Source organism: Pleurodeles waltl, chromosome 8 (genome assembly GCF_031143425.1).
Source record: "Pleurodeles waltl isolate 20211129_DDA chromosome 8, aPleWal1.hap1.20221129, whole genome shotgun sequence".
NCBI lineage: Eukaryota > Metazoa > Chordata > Amphibia > Caudata > Salamandridae > Pleurodeles > Pleurodeles waltl.
In genome coordinates, this window is record NC_090447.1 from 456,156,854 (window position 1) to 456,175,665 (window position 18,812).

Genomic DNA, 18,812 nt, shown 5'->3' on the forward strand with positions numbered 1-18,812 from the left:
TGTTCTGGGGTGGTGCATATTCAGGCACCATGCACATCATTTTCAGTGCGGACAACACCAAAAATACTAGCGGAGATTAACAAAGCGGCCTACTGGGCATAAGGGGATCTAGTGTGCGAAAGCTGAATTTATTACTAATGAATTTTATGTATTTTGGATTAAGAATTTGCATAGAATCTGACTCATATAGAAAATAATGTACAATATGGAATATATGCCCATGTGAGTGGCCGTCAATCACAAAGTGTCTTTATTAAATGCATAATAATATTAATTGAAGTGCCTGCATTTAGACTGTTACAGTAGTGTGTCATATTATTGATTTTACATTATGTATTTTGCTTATTAATTATAGGCCTAAGTTAGCAAGGTTTGGGCCTTAGTTTGCTCAGTCTATTATTAAGCTGCAAGGTTTAATAAAACCGTGGGAATGTATGTCTAGAGAAATCAATTCATGTATTGTTCACACCGTGTTGACCAAACTTTAGCAGAAGTCTAACTTTCTCATGAGAACTGCTTCCTAGAATATCTTCATTAGTAGTTGTTACATTGTAGACTTTGATGCGTGAGACAGCGATGTGCCCAGGAGCTAACAATGGATGCACTGACTGGAGTACAGATGAATACAAAAAGACTACCTGATGAGACTCATGATGGGAACAGGAGAAGAGGAGCCAATCAGACATGTGAAAGACAGTTTAGTTATATTTTAGATTTTAGTTTTTATTTCTATTGGACTTATTGTAAACTTACGATTTTCTGACCAATGACAGGGTGGGAAGTTCATTAGATGATTTTAACTTAGCCCGACTGCACAGAGGGAGGAGAGGCTCATTCTCTTCTGTTTGAGGAGCTGAACAGTTCCTGATGACTTTATCTCTATCTTTAACTGTATTGCTTTCTAATGCTGGATGCTGATCCCCTAGATATTGCTTCTGAAATGGTTCAGATAGTTTAGAGCCCAGTCTCTGAACCATTCCCTTTCACTGTCCATTGCTAGAGCTGACGGAACAGATGTCCAAATGACAAAGATAATTGTAGTTTGCTGATCCATATGAGGATAGGTATAACAAATGCCGTTGTTCTTGTTGTAAGTTTGTTCTTTGTTTCTAGGTACCAGTCGATAATTTTGATAGAAGCCATAGTTAGATGATTTCCAAATTCTTTAGAAGATTTGGTCAACCAGTGTTGTTTATATATGTTTACCATCTGGTTTTGAGATTCATTTACCATTACCATTAGCATTAGCATTGTATAGGGAAATAAACATTCTAACTTGTACATAAAGGTGGCGTTATTCGTAACCAAATAGATCATGGTGCGTGAAGATTACGGACTCCAAAAGAATCTTATGATGTTTATTGATTATGATGATGTAATTGCAATGTATTTAGGACTTATGTTGGAATCACTGAGCGTAGTTAAAACGTCTATCGAAACTCGAACGCGTTCCCTTATAAATTAACAAATAAAAGACCAAATAAAGACAGACACACCAACAAGTGTGATGCCTGAGGAAAATTCTAATGTAAGGAATATGCAGCTAGAAGTCTCTATCAGATATATTACTTTTATCCAGGACAATACGTCTTTAGTTAGATTCTGACGTGAAACATTATATCAAACAAGTATACGTTTATACAAATTAAGAGAATAATCCAATATGTACTATTTCTTCTCATCTCTTAAACACAAACATACATGGTCTTCAAAAAAAGAATATACAAGCTCAATGGTGGATCAAATGTTCCACCGAACATGGATAAAACAATCAAACAAATACAGAATGGGCAGTGGAAAACATGTCTCTTTTGACCACTTCCCACAATATTTAAATTAACAATGCTAGGCTTGCAACACCGGCATGTTCCAGACTTCATTGAAAAGCAAGCACAAATCTTTCTGCACATGTAGGAAGTTGGCTCTGTATGCACTATTTCAAAGTAAGGAATAGTATGCACAGAGTCCAAGGGTTCCTATTAGAGGTAAGATAGTGGCAAAAAGAGATAATACTAATGCTCTATTTTGTGGTAGTGTGGTCGAGCAGTAGGCTTATCAAAGGAGTAGTGTTAAGCATTTATTGTACATACACACAGGCAATAAATGAGGAACACACACTCCGACAATTCCAGGCCAATAGGTTTTTGTATAGAAAAATATATTTTCTTAGTTTATTTTAAGAACCACAGGTTCAAATTCTACATGTAATACTTTGCATGAAAGGTATTGCAGGTAAGTACTTTAGGAACTTTGAATAATCACAATAGCATATATACTTTTCAAATAAAACACATATAGCTATTTTAAAACTAGACACTTAGTGCAATTTTCACAGTTTCTAGGGGAGGTAAGTAGTTGTTAGTTCTTGCAGGTAAGTAAACCACCTACGGGGTTCAAGTTTGGGTCCAAGGTAGCCCACCGTTGGGGGTTCAGAGCAACCCCAAAGTTACCACACCAGCAGCTCAGGGCCGGTCAGGTGCAGAGTTCAAAGTGGTGCCCAAAACACATAGGCTTCAATGGAGAAGGGGGTGCCCCGGTACTCCTGCACTGGAGTTCCGATCCTTCAGATCCTGGGGGCTGCGGGTGCAGGGTCTTTTTCAGGCGTCAGGATCTGAGAGTCAGGCAGTCGCGGTCAGGGGGAGCCTCGGGATTCCCTCTGCAGGGGTCGCTGTAGGGGTTCAGGGGGGGCAACTCTGGCTACTCACAGTCTCGTAGTCGCTGGGGAGTCCTCCCTGAAGTGTTGTTTCTCCACAAGTCGAGCCGGGGGCGTTGGGTGCAGAGTAGCAAGTCTCACGCTTCCGGCGGGAAACACAGTTGTCTTGAAGTTGCTTCTTTGAAACAAAGTTGCAGTCTTGGGTGAACAGGGCCGCTGTTCTCGGGAGTTTCTTGGTCCTTTTAGAGCAGGGCAGTCCTCTGAGGATTCAGAGGTCGCTGATCCTGGGGAAAGTGTCGCTGGAGCAGTTTTCTTCCGAAGGGGGGAGACAGGCCGGTAGAGCTGGGGCCAAAGCAGTTGGTGTCTCTGTCTTCTCTGCAGGGTTTTTCAGCTCAGAAGTCCTCTTCTTCTTAGGTTGCAGGAATCTGAGTTCCTTGGTTCTGGGGAGACCCTAAATACTGAATTTAGGGGTGTGTTTAGGTCTGGAAGGGCAGTAGCCAATGGTTACTGTCCGTGAGGGTGGGTACACCCTCTTTGTGCCTCCTCCCTGAGGGGAGGGGGGCACATCCCTAATCCTATTGGGGGAATCCTCCATCTGCAAGATGGAGGATTTCTAAAAGTCAGAGTCACCTCAGCTCAGGACACCTTAGGGGCTGTCCTGACTGGCCAGTGACTCCTCCTTGTTTTTCTCATTATCTCTCCTGGACTTGCCGGCAAAAGTGGGGGCTGTGTCCAGGGGGCGGGCATCTCCACTAGCTGGAGTGCCCTGGGGCATTGTAACATGAAGCTTGAGCCTTTGAAGCTCACTGCTAGGTGTTACAGTTTCTGCAGGGGGGAGGTGTGAAGCACCTCCACCCAGAGCAGGCTTTGTTTTTGTCCTCAGAGAGCACAAAGGCTCTCACCGCATGGGGTCAGAAACTCGTCTCTCAGCAGCAGGCTGGCAGAGACCAGTCAGTCCTGCACTGAACAACAGGGTAAAATACAGGGGGCATCTCTAAGATGCCCTCTGTGTGCATTTTTTTATAAATCCAACACTGGCATCAGTGTGGGTTTATTATTCTGAGAAGTTTGATACTAAACTTCCCAGTATTCAGTGTAGCCATTATGGTGCTGTGGAGTACGTTTTTGACAGACTCCCAGACCATATATTCCTATGGCTACCCTGCACTTACAATGTCTAATGTTTTGCTTAGACACTGTAGGGGCATAGTGCTCATGCACCTATGCCCTCACCTGTGGTATAGTGCACCCTGCCTTAGGGATGTAAGGCCTGCTAGAGGGGTGGCTTACCTATGCCACAGGCAGTGTGAGGTTGGCATGGCACCCTGAGGGGAGTGCCATGTCGACTTAGTCATTTTCTCCCCACCAGCACACACAAGCTGGCAAGCAGTGTGTCTGTGCTGAGTGAGGGGTCCCTAGGGTGGCATAAGACATGCTGCAGCCCTTAGAGACCTTCCCTGGCATCAGGGCCCTTGGTACCAGGGGTACCAGTTACAAGGGACTTACCTGGGTGCCAGGGTTGTGCCAATTGTGGAGACAATGGTACATTTTTAGGTGAAAGAACACTGGTGCTGGGGCCTGGTTAGCAGGGTCCCAGCACACTTCTCAGTCAAGTCAGCATCAGTATCAGGCAAAAAGTGGGGGGTAACTGCAACAGGGAGCCATTTCTTTACAGCACACAAGTAACTTGGTGGAAGAAAACAGCCCTTATGCAAAACTTTTACAGGCCGTAGACAAGCAGAGTAGTATATCTCTCCTGTTCCTATCACTCATGAAATGTTGACTAATTTTGGGGGGGGGGGGGATATTAGTGAAAATAATGAAAATGTCACTTACGCAGTGTACATCTGTTCGTGGCATCAGTCGCAGTAGATTCGCATGTTCTGCAATAGCTCGCCATCTGGTGTTGGGCCGGAGTGTTACAAGTTGTTTTTCTTCGAAGAAGTCTTTCGAGTCACGGGACCGAGTGACTCCTCCTTTTGTCTCCATTGCGCATGGGCGTCGACTCCATCTTCGATTGTTTTTCCCCGCAGAGGGTGAGGTAGGAGTTGAATTGTAGTAATAGTGCCCATGCAATGGAGTGACTAAGTATGCACCTATTTAAGGTTGAGATGACACATATATAAATAATTGAAGGTAACTTCCAAACTGCTACAGGCTCCCGGGGAGGCGGGTGGGCACATGCGAATCTACTGCGACTGATGCCACGAACAGATGTACACTGGGTAAGTGACATTTTCAGTTCGATGGCATCTGTCGCTGTAGATACGCATGTTCTGCATAGACTAGTAAGCAGTTATTTCCCCAAAAGCGGTGGATCAGCCTGTAGGAGTGGAAGTAGTCTGAAATAATGTTCTTAATACAGCTTGACCTACTGTGGCTTGTTGTGCGGATAACACGTCTACACAGTAGTGCTTGGTGAATGTGTGAGGCGTAGACCATGTGGCTGCCTTACATATTTCTTGCATTGGGATGTTTCCTAGAAAGGCCATGGTAGCACCTTTCTTTCTGGTTGAGTGTGCCCTTGGTGTAATGGGCAGCTGTCGTTTAGCTTTAAGGTAGCAGATTTGGATGCATTTAACTATCCATCTGGCTATACCTTGTTTTGAAATTGGGTTTCCTGCATGAGGTTTTTGAAATGCAATAAAGAGTTGTTTAGTCTTTCTGATGTTTTTTGTTCTGTCAATGTAATACATCAATGCTCTTTTGACATCTAATGTATGTAGTGCCCTTTCAGCTACGGTATCTGGCTGTGGAAAGAACACTGGAAGTTCCACTGTTTGATTTAGATGGAACGGTGAAATAACCTTTGGCAAAAATTTAGGATTGGTCCTTAGGACAACTTTATTTTTGTGTAGTTGTATAAAAGGTTCCTGTATTGTAAACGCCTGAATCTCGCTTACTCTTCTTAGGGAAGTAATGGCGATGAGAAATGCCACCTTCCAGGTTAGGAACTGTATGTCGCAGGAGTGCATGGGTTCAAAAGGTGGACCCATAAGTCTAGTTAGGACAACATTTAGGTTCCATGAAGGAACAGGTGGTGTTCTTGGTGGTATAATTCTCCTAAGGCCCTCCATGAATGCTTTAATGACTGGTATCTTATATAGGGAAGTTGAATAGGTAGTCTGCAGGTATGCAGATATTGCTGCAAGGTGTATTTTAATGGAAGAGAAAGCTAGGTTAGATTTTTGTAAGTGAAGCAAGTAACCCACTACATGTTCTGGAGTTGTGTGTAATGGTTGTATTTGATTAATATGGCAGTAGCAAACAAACCTCTTCCATTTACTTGCATAACAGTGCCTGGTGGATGGCCTTCTGGCTTGTTTTATGACTTCCATACATTCTTGGGTAAGTTGTAAGTGCCCGAATTCTAGGATTTCAGGAGCCAGATTGCTAGATTCAGCGATGCTGGATCTGGGTGTCTGATCTTTTGGTTGTGCTGTGTCAACAGATCTGGCCTGTTGGGCAATTTGATGCAGGGTACCACTGATAGGTCTAGCAGCGTTGTGTACCAGGGTTGCCTTGCCCAGGTTGGTGCTATCAATATGAGTTTGAGTTTGCTTTGACTGAGTTTGTTTACCAGGTAAGGAAGGAGAGGGAGAGGAGGAAAAGCGTAAGCAAATATCCCTGACCAGTTCATCCATAGGGCATTGCCTTGGGATTGTTTGTGTGGGTATCTGGATGCGAAGTTTTGGCATTTTGCGTTCTCCCTTGTCGCAAACAAGTCTATCTGAGGTGTTCCCCAGAGTTTGAAATAAGTGTTCAGAATTTGGGGTTGAATTTCCCATTCGTGGACTTGTTGATGATCTCGAGAGAGATTGTCTGCGAGTTGATTTTGGATCCCTGGTATAAACTGTGCTATTAGGCGAATTTGGTTGTGAATTGCCCAATGCCAAATTTTTTGTGCTAGCAGGCTTAACTGCGTGGAGTGCGTCCCCCCCTGCTTGTTTAGATAATACATTGTTGTCATGTTGTCTGTTTTGACGAGAATGTATTTGTGAACTATTATTGGTTGGAAGGCTTTTAGTGCTTGAAAAACTGCTAGAAGTTCTAGGTGATTGATATGCAGTTTTGTTTGATGTACGTTCCATTGTCCTTGTATGCTGTGTTGATCGAGGTGTGCTCCCCACCCTGTCATGGAAGCATCTGTTGTTATTACGTATTGTGGCACTGGGTCTTGGAAAGGCCGCCCCTTGTTTAAATTTATGTTGTTCCACCACAGAAGCAAGAGGTAAGTTTGGCGGTCTATTAACACCAGATCTAGAAGGTGACCCTGTGCTTGAGACCACTGTGATGCTAGGCATTGTTGTAAGGGCCTCATGTGCAGTCTTGCGTTTGGGACAATGGCTATGCATGAAGACATCATGCCTAGGAGTTGTAATACCATCTTTGCCTGTATCTTTTGTGTTTGATACATGCGTTGTATGATGGTGTTGAAATTTAGAATTCTTTGTGGACTTGGAGTGGCTACTCCCTTTGATGTGTCTATTATGGCTCCTAGGTATTGTTGTACCTTGCGCGGCAGAATGTTGGATTTTGTAAAGTTGACGGTGAACCCGAGTTTGAAGAGGGTTTGTATGATCTGATTTGTGTGATTTGAGCACTGTATGAACGAATGGGCCTTGATTAGCCAGTCGTCCAAATATGGGAACACATGTATTTGCTGCCTTCTTATGTGTGCAGCGACTACCGCTAGACATTTGGTAAAGACTCTTGGTGCGGTTGTTAATCCGAAAGGCAGTACCTTGAATTGGTAATGTATTCCTTTGAATACAAACCTTAGGTATTTCCTGTGCGACGGGTGTATTGGTATATGGAAATAAGCATCCTTGAGGTCTAAAGTTGCCATGTAGTCGTGTAGTTTTAGCAATGGCAATACTTCTTGTAGTGTGACCATGTGGAAGTGGTCTGATTTGATGAAAGTGTTCACTACTCTGAGGTCTAGGATTGGTCTCAGTGTTTTGTCCTTCTTTGGTATCAGAAAGTACAGTGAGTAAACTCCTGTGTTTATTTGTGTGTTTGGCACTAATTCGATTGCATTCTTTTGCAATAGAGCCTGCACTTCTATCTCCAGGAGATTGGAATGGTGTGTTGTTAAATTTTGTGCTTTTGGTGGTATGTTTGGAGGGAATTGTAGAAATTCTATGCAATAACCATGTTGGATAATTGCTAGAACCCAAGTGTCTGTAGTGATTTTCTCCCATGCTTTGTAATAATGACCTATTCTTCCCCCCACTGGTGTTGTGTGGAGGGGGTGAGTGACATGTGAGTCACTGTTTAGTAGTAGGGGTTTTGGGGCTTTGAAATCTTCCTCTATTTCTAGGGAATTGCCCTCCTCTATATTGTCCCCGAAAACCTCCTCTATACTGTCCCTGGTAACTGGACGGTGTGGCTTGTGAGGTGCTGGCTTGTGTGCTTTGACCCCGAAACCCCCCTCGAAAGGGCGTTTTACGGAATGTGCTGTAATTCCCTCTGCTCTGAGGGAGTAGAGTGCGCCCATGGCTTTGGCAGTGTCCGTATCTTTTTTGAGTTTCTCAATCGCTGTGTCCACTTCTGGACCGAACAGTTCTTTTTCATTAAAAGGCATATTGAGAACTGCTTGTTGAATCTCTGGTTTAAATCCAGACGTTCGGAGCCATGCATGCCTTCTGATAGTTACAGATGTATTAATTGTCCGTGCAGCTGTATCTGCAGCGTCCATGGAGGAGCGTATCTGGTTGTTGGAGATGGTCTGTCCCTCCTCAACCACTTGTTTTGCCCTATTTTGTAAGTCCTTGGGCAGATGTTCAATGAGATGTTGCATCTCGTCCCAGTGGGCTCTGTCATAGCGCGCAAGTAGTGCCTGGGAGTTCGCGATGCGCCACTGGTTTGCAGCTTGTGCTGCGACTCTTTTACCAGCTGCATCGAACTTGCGGCTTTCTTTATCTGGGGGTGGTGCATCTCCAGATGTGTGAGAGTTGGCCCTTTTCCTAGCTGCTCCTACAACGACAGAGTCTGGTGGCAGCTGTGTAGTGATGAAAACCGGGTCCGTAGGAGGCGGCTTATACTTTTTTTCCACCCTTGGTGTGATTGCCCTACTTTTGACCGGCTCCTTAAAGATGTCTTTTGCGTGCCGGAGCATACCAGGGAGCATAGGCAGGCTTTGGTATGAGCTGTGGGTGGAGGAGAGTGTGTTGAATAAGAAATCATCCTCGACCTGTTCTGAGTGGAGGCTTACGTGGTGAAATTGTGCTGCTCTAGCCACCACTTGAGAGTACGCGGTGCTGTCTTCTGGTGGAGATGGCTTTGTAGGGTATGCCTCCGGACTGTTATCTGACACTGGGGCGTCGTATAGGTCCCATGCGTCCTGATCTTGGTCACCCTGGCTCATGGTGGTGTGAGCTGGGGAGTGTGATGGAGTTTGTGCTGGTGAAACGTTAATCACGGGCGGAGGAGAGGGTGGTGGTGTAACTCTTTTCACCACTTTTGGTTGTGGTGTTTGTTCCGTCTGGAACTCCAACCTTCTCTTTCTCCTAATGGGGGGAAGGGTGCTTATTTTTCCTGTCTCCTGCTGAATGAAGATACGCTTTTGCGTATGGTCCACATCAGTTGCTTGTAGCTCTTCCTCAAACCTATGCTTCTGCATTTGGGAGGTTAGCGAGTGCTCTTCTGTATAAGAGCCTGAAGCTGGGTCGCTTGCAGTTTGTTTCGGCATCGAAACTTTGTCTGCGTGTTTTTTCAGCTCCGAGGTGACTTTTTTCCTTTTCGGGGCCGAAACCTCTCGGCGTCGATCTGTTTCGGTGCCGCTGTCTCGGCGTCGAGCCGTGTCCACACCGGCATCTCGGTGTCGAGGCTTGTCTCCAGCACTTTCTCGGTCCCGAGAAGGCTGCGTGCCGGTGTCTCGACCGGAGTCGGACGATCTCGGCACTGTTTGGGCCTTTTTCGGTGCCGACGGTCGGTCACCGAATTTATGGGTCGAGCCATGGCCTGGTGGCAGTGGCGTCCCCTGGGCCTTGTAAATGTTCCTCTGAGTGGATTTCGACGTCTTACTCACGGTTTGTGTATCGTCGAACCCTTCGGAGTCTGAGTCTTGGATCGAGAAGGTACCTTCCTCTTCCTGTTCCTCGAACTCCCGTTGGGCTGTCGGTGCGGACACCATCTGAAGTCTTCTGGCTCGACGGTCTCGGAGTGTTTTTCGGGACCGGAACGCACGACAGGCCTCGCAGGTGTCTTCGCTGTGCTCAGGTGACAGGCACAGGTTGCAGACCAAGTGTTGGTCTGTGTAGGGGTATTTATTGTGGCATTTGGGGCAGAAACGGAACGGGGTCCGTTCCATCGGCGTTCTTCAGCACGCGGTCGGGCCGACCAGGCCCCGACGGAGGATCGAAAAACTACCCCGAAGGGCACCGGAGCTCTTCGATCTTCGATGCGGTGTGGAATCTAAGTACGCCGATCCCGAACGCAACAATACCGACGAAAATCTTCCGAAATTAGCTAATTTTCCGTTCCGAAACTCGGAGCGACAGGAACACGTCCGAACCCGTTGGCGGAAAAAAAACAATCGAAGATGGAGTCGACGCCCATGCGCAATGGAGACAAAAGGAGGAGTCACTCGGTCCCGTGACTCGAAAGACTTCTTCGAAGAAAAACAACTTGTAACACTCCGGCCCAACACCAGATGGCGAGCTATTGCAGAACATGCGTATCTACAGCGACAGATGCCATCGAACATATTATTTATAAGGCATGAGCATTGCCTACCTTTAACGGCCCACGATACAAGAGAAAAGGAGGTTAATTATGTGCTACTGGCCTGGCCTAGGGGCTTGGAAGTGAATCCTGCCTGGCTAGTCTGAAACCACTGTTTGTCAGCTCCGTGGCCTCGACCAAAATCCATGGAGTAAGCCCACTAAATAGCCCATCATCCCTACTTGCAAGCTTCCAGTCAGGCTCAACCTAGCTCATCAAGTATTTTGTGGCCTGCCATGCATCAGTGTGATGGACGTAGAAGAGTGGAACGACGGACAGCTTTCCTGACTGTTCCATGTGCACACGGGTGAAATGAACAGGTAACTGATAGCTGAGAAGGTCCAGTACAACCAGGGAGGTGGAAATGGTCCGCCAGGGAACATTCATATGCACAAATTTTAAAAAGATCTGATGCAAGTCTACATGCTTAAACTAAAAAAAAAAAAAAAAAAAACACCTTGAGGCTCTGTGCTGAACAGAAAGAAAAAAAAGAAAACTGCTCATTTTCATCTCTTTTGCGGATGTTGGATACCAAAAGTATCCATTACAAATTAGTTGAGGAAAATTGAACTGCAGCCTTCCAACTGATATTAATGGGAATAAGGATTCACACTGAGTTCATGTAATTTTAGTAGCCTTCAATATGTTGGATAACGAGATGTCAAAGAAGTCATTTTTTGATGTCATCAGTAGTGACATTGGTGCTAGATCTCTTGGCGCAGACCATGGCATACTTGGTTACCAGTGTTCAATGCTCACAGTGGGCATGCTCAGTGGGTTACTTAGCACACGTGCAAAAATGATAATAAGCCCACAGCTATTCCCTGAGGCAAAAAAAATAGTAAAGGGAAGTTAGAGTTAACTCACATTACAAAATTATGTCTTTTATAACACACTTTATTTATGGGACATTATGGTCAGAAAATAGAACCTACAAAACACTGAAATTCAACACTTTTAGTTAACTATGTAAAAGACAATCTTCCCTAATTCACAGCTGATGAACTTATCCAATACGGATGGCATTGTCAATGCAATCACTGATGGGCCAGCATTAATTAACAGTATCAATGACTTCATAAACCTCAGTTTCTCTTTTCCACATCTCTCTGTTGACATGTCCACTGAATGGATACCAATTTATTAAAAGTGCCTTACAAATAAATGGACTGTCTAAGAGATTATGCAGTGGTAGACAGTAGAACGGCAGCTGTCTTTACTTTGTATATACATTGAAAATCACAAGGGAAACCGGCAATGACAACAATGAGTACATGACAGAAGCTTCAAATTATAGCTCTTTACAACATCTGGCAGCGTTAGCAACAGAGACTTATTTAGACACCCTGTGCTTTACTATCATTGATCATGACTTTGTGCCATCCCTGGAGGGTTATAGGAAATGGAGGCCATACTGTAGGATGTACCCTTTATTCTCTACACATTCCTTACAAGCACATCTAGATATTAACATTGGTACTCCATCCTTGCAATGGGACACAAAGAAGTGCCTATTCTACATATTTCCCCAACGCCATGTGAATATTGGTATCTTCTATTATGTCAATGGTGATGTGACGTCATCCGTGATATTATTTGCGAAGTCGTCAGCAGTATGGAGAAGGGTTAAACCCATCAAAACTAGTGTGTTTTAAGCATTGGATCATTGTCAGAACGTCCTTACAACCAAAGAGCTTTACGGGAAAATATTCTACATGTTAACAAAAGGTTGACTGAAAATGTGTGTTTTTCACGAACTGAAGGCACATTGATATTAAGACAGCATGACGACGAATTACCTTACAAAAAAGTAATAATGTTGGATAAAGGAAGAACCTTTCTCCTGAGAACTAATATCAGTTATCAAATGTGCAAAAACAAAATGTGTGACTGAAGAAACGCATTTGTTTTTTAAGGAATTAAAGCAAGAAAGGTGTGGCTGCTCTCTACCGATGCTGAGCGTCACTTAAACAATAGATAAAAACAATTAGACACAAAACTGGAAATTATGGATTCTGTTTCTTACCCTTGGAGTTCATCAGATATGCACATTCCAAACTTTTTGGTACCAGTTTCCATGCTGCGTCTGATCATGAGTCTGTAGCGAGGTTCAAAGACATGAAGAGGGCAAGGGATTGTAGGAAATGCCATGGTGCACACAAAAATGGGAACATCTTTTGTAAGGCTGTCAAAGAAGAGAAAATTAATTTCACTTTCATGACTTGCAAATGGCCAAGGTTATGTTTAGCTACTCTAGGTGTATATCCTGCACTTGTGGGCAATGCAAGAGTTTCAGTATCTTTTCAGATTTGATATGTAATACAGTAGTTGCCCTGTGCGAGGCAATCATTGTACTTCATGTTCACTTTCTGGGGCTTTGGGTCAGCCTCCTTCAGCCATTGGCTTCTGACGCTCTGGTACCTTCAGCCACTTCTTGAGATATTCTATAAAGACATGCTGGCTTCGTCCATTCTCACGGTTTTCAACTGATGTCTGGCTGGGCCTTTTAACTTCTACATAATGAATAATAGACTATCTACAGTTAGACAGCTAGGACAAAATCATCTGAACAATGGATGCTACAAAAAACAAGCCTAGAGGTCTCCCTTTTGTGGTCTATTGGCTTTGTCAATGGTCTCCAGCCAAACTGCACAGCATCCTCAATAATGAGCAGCACATCTCAAGTAAAAAAACTTCTACACAGCCGCCTGTATCATTTTGTAGGCATACCCCTCTATGTTAATGGTAAGCCACAAAATGTCTTACAACAATAGTAGGCCTGACCTATAAAGGTTTGCTTTATTTTCGTAGCATCCATTTTCAAATGATTTTATCTGCACTCACTTTCCAGTATGCTAACAAGCCCTGGCGATACCTATACTTTGGCATAAAGATGGCCAAGCTACTGCCTTTGTCAATGCTTGTTCATGTTTGTTGGTACACATGGCAATGAAAATAGGAAAATATATTCACCTCAATAGAAATCGAAACTGAAATCAAACATCGAAATAGTGGCTTTTATGTATGCCACAGCACTAACACATTTTTATTTTTATTTCTTTAACAAATAACCCCTTGATAATAAAAAATAACCCTGCTGTTTATACAGAAATCTATTGCAAAACAACTAAATGAGACAAAAATTGCGAGTGAGACCAGTTAGTCATAGGTTTTTATAATCTGAAAATGTACCACTGTGGCTGTAAGGTGGGTAGCACCTATACTAGCCCCTTGAGCACCATAGTATTTTCAACTGGACATTAGGAATTCTACTTAAATGGAGAAAAAAAATACCATTGTGAACAGCCAGGGACGAGAGTGCATTGTTTGAGAATTTGGAATATTTCCTTCACCATTATTGTTCCCTCTAGCGAATTCTGCATCTTCTGGAGTTACGCCTGCTGTTCTTAAGTGTTTGACTATCAATGAAGGTAGTCAAACACTTTATTAGAACAGCAGGCTCAACTCCAGAAGGTGCAGAAGTTTGGCAATGACAACCGTTTGAGAGAGGAACTGCATGGTTCTACCCAAATAGGTTGTTGTTAAAAAATAAAAAAAACACACACACACACACACACACACACACCTAAATATCCTCTCTGAAGGCAGAAGGACGCTTGGATCTACCATAGAGCCAAGATTTCCCTGCGGGAGGCTTGCAAATCTCTGTAATGGGAACACTTTCTAAGTAAAGGGGTAATTGCTGCGTTTTTCAAGGTAAACCATAATAATATATAAGTTGACCCACTTCATTATGGATTGTCTGCAGGGACTGGGCTGGTCTGACAAGGTAGTAATTGAGAGCTATTTTACTGTTACTGCAACTAAAACAAGCCAGACATACTCAGTAGGACCGTCAATCATCCCCACGTTTTTTCATCTGACACAAAAGCAATTAGCCAGTGCACTGTGGGAATATCACTCCCACAGAGGACCACACTTTATGAGGGAGCGGATCCTACTATCCTTTTATGCCAACTATATTCTTTTAAAGCTCTTAATCTTTACCCTACCTTACATGAGGTAATTTACTTTCAAGACATTCCAGGTCTGAAAATAAACTGCACCAAGTCTACAATTCTCCTGATCACACATAGCAATGTTGGATGTGCACATGACTACCCACTGCAATAGTTTAAGACAATAGTCAAGTGTCTGGGTATATACATCAATCGGAATGCAAAGAAAGTGCTGAGGAATAACTAGGTGGTTTGATGGGTTATGGTGGAGCTCTGGATACAGCTGCTCTCATCTATGACTGAGCACACTGCCTTAGCAGGCGGTAGTTCTTGTCAAGTTGCTATTTCTTTAACAAACATCCCTATAATTCCACACAACCTTTTTTTTATTAAATGAGATCTCTCAGGATGGGAAGAGAACCGTCCTACTGTGAACTGGGCGAAGCGGAGGCGAACATATAGGCTTGGTGGCGGTCTTTTCAGAGATGAGGTTAATTTTAATATCTTTTGGGTAGTAATGTGCATACCACATACCCCATGCAAAAGGATTAACTCAATATTTGAGATCTTGGTAGATTGCGAACATGGATCAATGCAAGTGGCCAACTAATGATTATTCAGGTCCAATCAAGAGAGGAATGGAATCAAGTACCAAGTTTTCTAGCAGAAAAAAAGCAGGTGTCAGTACTGATCAAGGTGAGTCTTTGCATAATCTATAAAGGTTTTAAGGGTACTTTCTTTTCTGTCCACACACAGCCAGAAACTAGGTCTCTCCAACTTACCAAGTGCAATCAAATAGATCGTATTCAGCTCTGGCATAAGATGTTAATCATATTAAACTATATGCATTACTTTTAATTAGCAAGCTCTCCTCATTAAAGCACAAATAGCATTCTAAATAACGAACAAACTGTCGAATGACTGCATTAACTGGAAGAGGTAAAACACAGCTTAATGAAATATTAAGTTTCAATAAAATATCTCAATGCACTGAATTACTCACTTTGATAGTTCCTTTATTTCTTCTTCATATAGTTTCCTTCTTTCAGCCAGTTCCTCAGGCAGGTACCGAACAATCAATTCTTCCGTTAGCCAAGTCTTCTTATAAGCTCGGGTTGCCAAGAACTACAGAAAAGCAACAATGTAACAGAATAAACGGCACGCCTGTGACCATTCAATACATATTTAAGTGCTGCACAATGGACTTTTATGAACTTTGAACTAAGCCTTTGTGGGATCTAATTGGCAGCAGACGGAAAAGTTATTCACCTGTAATACCACCTCTCCATCATTATCTTGTTTCATTTCAAAAACTTTAAATATCTATGCTTCTGTGCAGGATTCGGGAACAATGAGCAAGAGAGACAAATGTTTTTAATAACATTTCTTCATATTTATAGAATGACAATATGCCCGTATTTGGCATGATCCCCTAACTCATGTGTGCCAAAGAAATATATTTTAACAGTGAATTCAGGGGGACATTCTGATGGTGAATCAAATTTAGTTCAATGGTGTGAAACAACATGAGGTGCTAACAAAACAGGCATGAATTCTCGATCTAGACTGTTAAGAGAATCTAGACTGGATCTACTAGAACCGAATGGCAGTTTATTTTAGAAGAGATCGTTGGCATGATATGGCTCATGATTTACATTCCTAACCTTTTAACCCTTTCGCTGCCAGCCTTTTCCCCCTCCTGTGCAGAGTCTTTTTTTGGAAATTTGGGGTTGTTCGCGCTTAGGCCCACATAAAAGTTTGTTCACACAAGCTATCAAAGCCAAATTTGCATCCTTTTTTTTCCCCCAACATCCTAGGGATTCTAAAGGTACCCAGAGTTTGGGGTTCCTCTCGAGGAGACAAAGAAATTAGCCAAAATACAGCAAAAATGTTGTGTTTTTGGGAAAAATTGGACAAAAGGGCTGTAGAAGAAAGCATGTGTTTTTTGTCCTCGCAAAGGGCATCAACAAATGGTTTGCAGTGCTAAAATCACCATCTTCCCAGCTTTCAGGAACATTAAGACTTGAATCAGAAAACCACATTTTTCAACACAATTTTGGCATTTTACAGGGACATACCCCACTTTTTACAATTTTTTTGTGCTTTCTGCCTCCTTCCAGTTAGTGACAAATGGGTGTGAAACCAATGGTGGATCCCGGACAGCTAAACATTTCTGAAAAGTAGACAAAATTCTGAATTCAGCAAGGGGTCATTTAGGGAGATCCTACAAGGTTTTCCTACAGAAAATAACAGCTGAAACATTAAAAAAATTAAATATTGAAATTGAGCTGAAAAAAACAACCATATCTGTCCACGTTTTCTTCTGTAACTTTTTCCTGCTATGGCAGATTTTTGAAAGCAATATACCATTGCGTCTGCTGGACTCTTCTGGTAGCGGGGATTCATAGGGCTTGTAGATTCATCTCAAGAACCCTAGGTATCCAGAGTCAATAAATGAGCTGCACCTTGCAATAGGCTTTCTTTGTAGAACGGGTATAGAGAAATTCATTTGGTAAAATATAAAGAGTGAAAAATAGTTATCAAGGAAACCTTTGTAATTCCAAAATGGGCACAAGATATGATGTTGAGAAGCAGTGGTTATTTGCACATCTCTGAATTTGGGGGTACCCCTACTAGATTGTGAATTACAGGGCATTTCTCAAATACTCTTCTTCTTACACACTGTCTTACATTTGGGAGGAAAAATGTAGAGAAAGACAAGGGGCAATAACACTTGTTCTTCTATTCTGTGTTCCCCCAAGTCTTCCGATACAAATCGTACCTCACTTGTGTGGGTGGGCTTAGTGCCTGCGACAGGAAACGCCCCAAAAAAACACACATGGACATATCACATTTTTACACTGAAATCTGATGTGTTTTTTGGAAAGTGCCTAGCTGTGGATTTTGGCCTCTTGCTCAGCCGGCACCCAGGGAAACCTAGCAAACCTGGGCATTTCTGAAAACTAGACACCTAGGGGAACCCAGGATGGGGTAACCTGTGTCGCTCTCACCAGGTTCTGTTACAGAGAATCCTTTGCAAACATCAATAAATAGGCACAAAAAAAAACTTTTTGCTGTCACATTTCGGAGCTGCAAAGTTCTGGAATATGAGGGGAGCCACAACCTTCCTTCTACCCAGCATTCCCCCACATCTCCGGATAAAATTATTACCTCACTTGTGTGGGTAGGCCTAGTGCTTGCAACAGGAAATGCCCCAAAATACATCAAAAGTATCAATCACAAAACTACCTGTATTTGCAGGGGGTGGAGGGTGCACCTGCGTTTTTGGTTCTGGGCTCAGCGGCCATCTAGGGAAACCTACCAAACCCAGACATTTCCGAAAACTAGACACCCAAGGGAGTCCAGGGAGATGGACTTGTTTGGATCCCCCAGTATTTTCTTACCCAGAATCCTCAACAAATCTCAAATGAAACTTTAAATGTTTTTTTTAAATCACATTTTCCCCACATTTCTGTGTGCGATAACCACACCGGCACAAACTTCCTACTACCCAACCTTCCCCGCAGTCTCCTGATAAAAATTATATCTCACTTGTATAGGTGAGCCACGTGCCTGTGACAGGGAAGAGTCAAAAATATGTTGAAACTGAGGGACAACCAAAGCGGGACCAAAATGGCAGTTTGGAAAAAAACTTTTTTAGGTTGACAAGTTGGGCAGAATCTTTATCAGTATAGATGCGAAAATGCCAAGTGGTAGGAATTTTGTGGATTCCTGCAGATTTCGGAAGATTCCATCACAGAAATGTGGGGAAAAAGTATTATTTCAAGAAAAGTTGGAGGGTTGCAGGGAATTGTGGGTAAGAAATGGTGCGGTGTTCATGTGAGGCACACCACCCTGGACTCACCCAGATGTTTAGTTTTTAGATGTGTCTAGGTCTCGTAGAATTTTCTACATGGCAGTGTCCTAGAGTCCAAAAAGTGCAACCCTCACCATTCCAAGCGGGGTGATTTTGAGAGCTAGCCAAGCTCACATGGCCCAAATGTAAAAATCAAACCCGAAAATAATCAAATGTCCTCTTGCTTGCCATTGGGATAAGATCTTTTAGTGTGCGGGGGGGGAGAGCTGAAAGACTGTTACCCCCCCCTTCAGTTGGGGGAGGGGACATAACCATGCCCATACTGGTTGGAAGCCACTACCCCACTATTTGTTTTAGTCCCTGGCATCTAGTAGGCTTTCTGCCCCATCCCGGGGGGAGGTGTCGGGGATGGCAGGTGAAGCGCATCCCCTGCCATCCCTTCCCAGGGGAGGGGGGTGGGTGACCGGCCGGGGGCCGGGTGCAGGGCGAGCTGGTCTCGTCCTCAGCGCACGGGGGCCGAGGGAAAGACCAGCTCATCCTTGGCGCCTATGGGGTTAAAGTAAAACACTTTGTTATGACTAATACTTAACGTTTATCAGTGGCAATGCAAGAATAAAAACAATACTTTTGAAAGTAGTCTTTCTCCCTCTACGCT

The 18,812-nt window shown here is 43.4% G+C and overlaps 1 protein-coding gene across 1 annotated transcript in view; it reads right to left on the minus strand.

Annotated features, from left to right (window-relative positions):
- The window catches only part of LONRF2 (LON peptidase N-terminal domain and ring finger 2), a 245,336-nt gene that overhangs the window by 29,726 nt on the left and 196,798 nt on the right, over positions 1-18,812 (minus strand). Inside the window, exons 8-9 of the mRNA XM_069204393.1 lie at positions 15,344-15,465; positions 12,408-12,566 (exon numbers count right to left, since the gene is read on the minus strand). Coding sequence (XP_069060494.1) covers positions 12,408-12,566; positions 15,344-15,465 — 281 coding nt within the window. The remainder of the gene's footprint in view (positions 1-12,407; positions 12,567-15,343; positions 15,466-18,812) is intronic.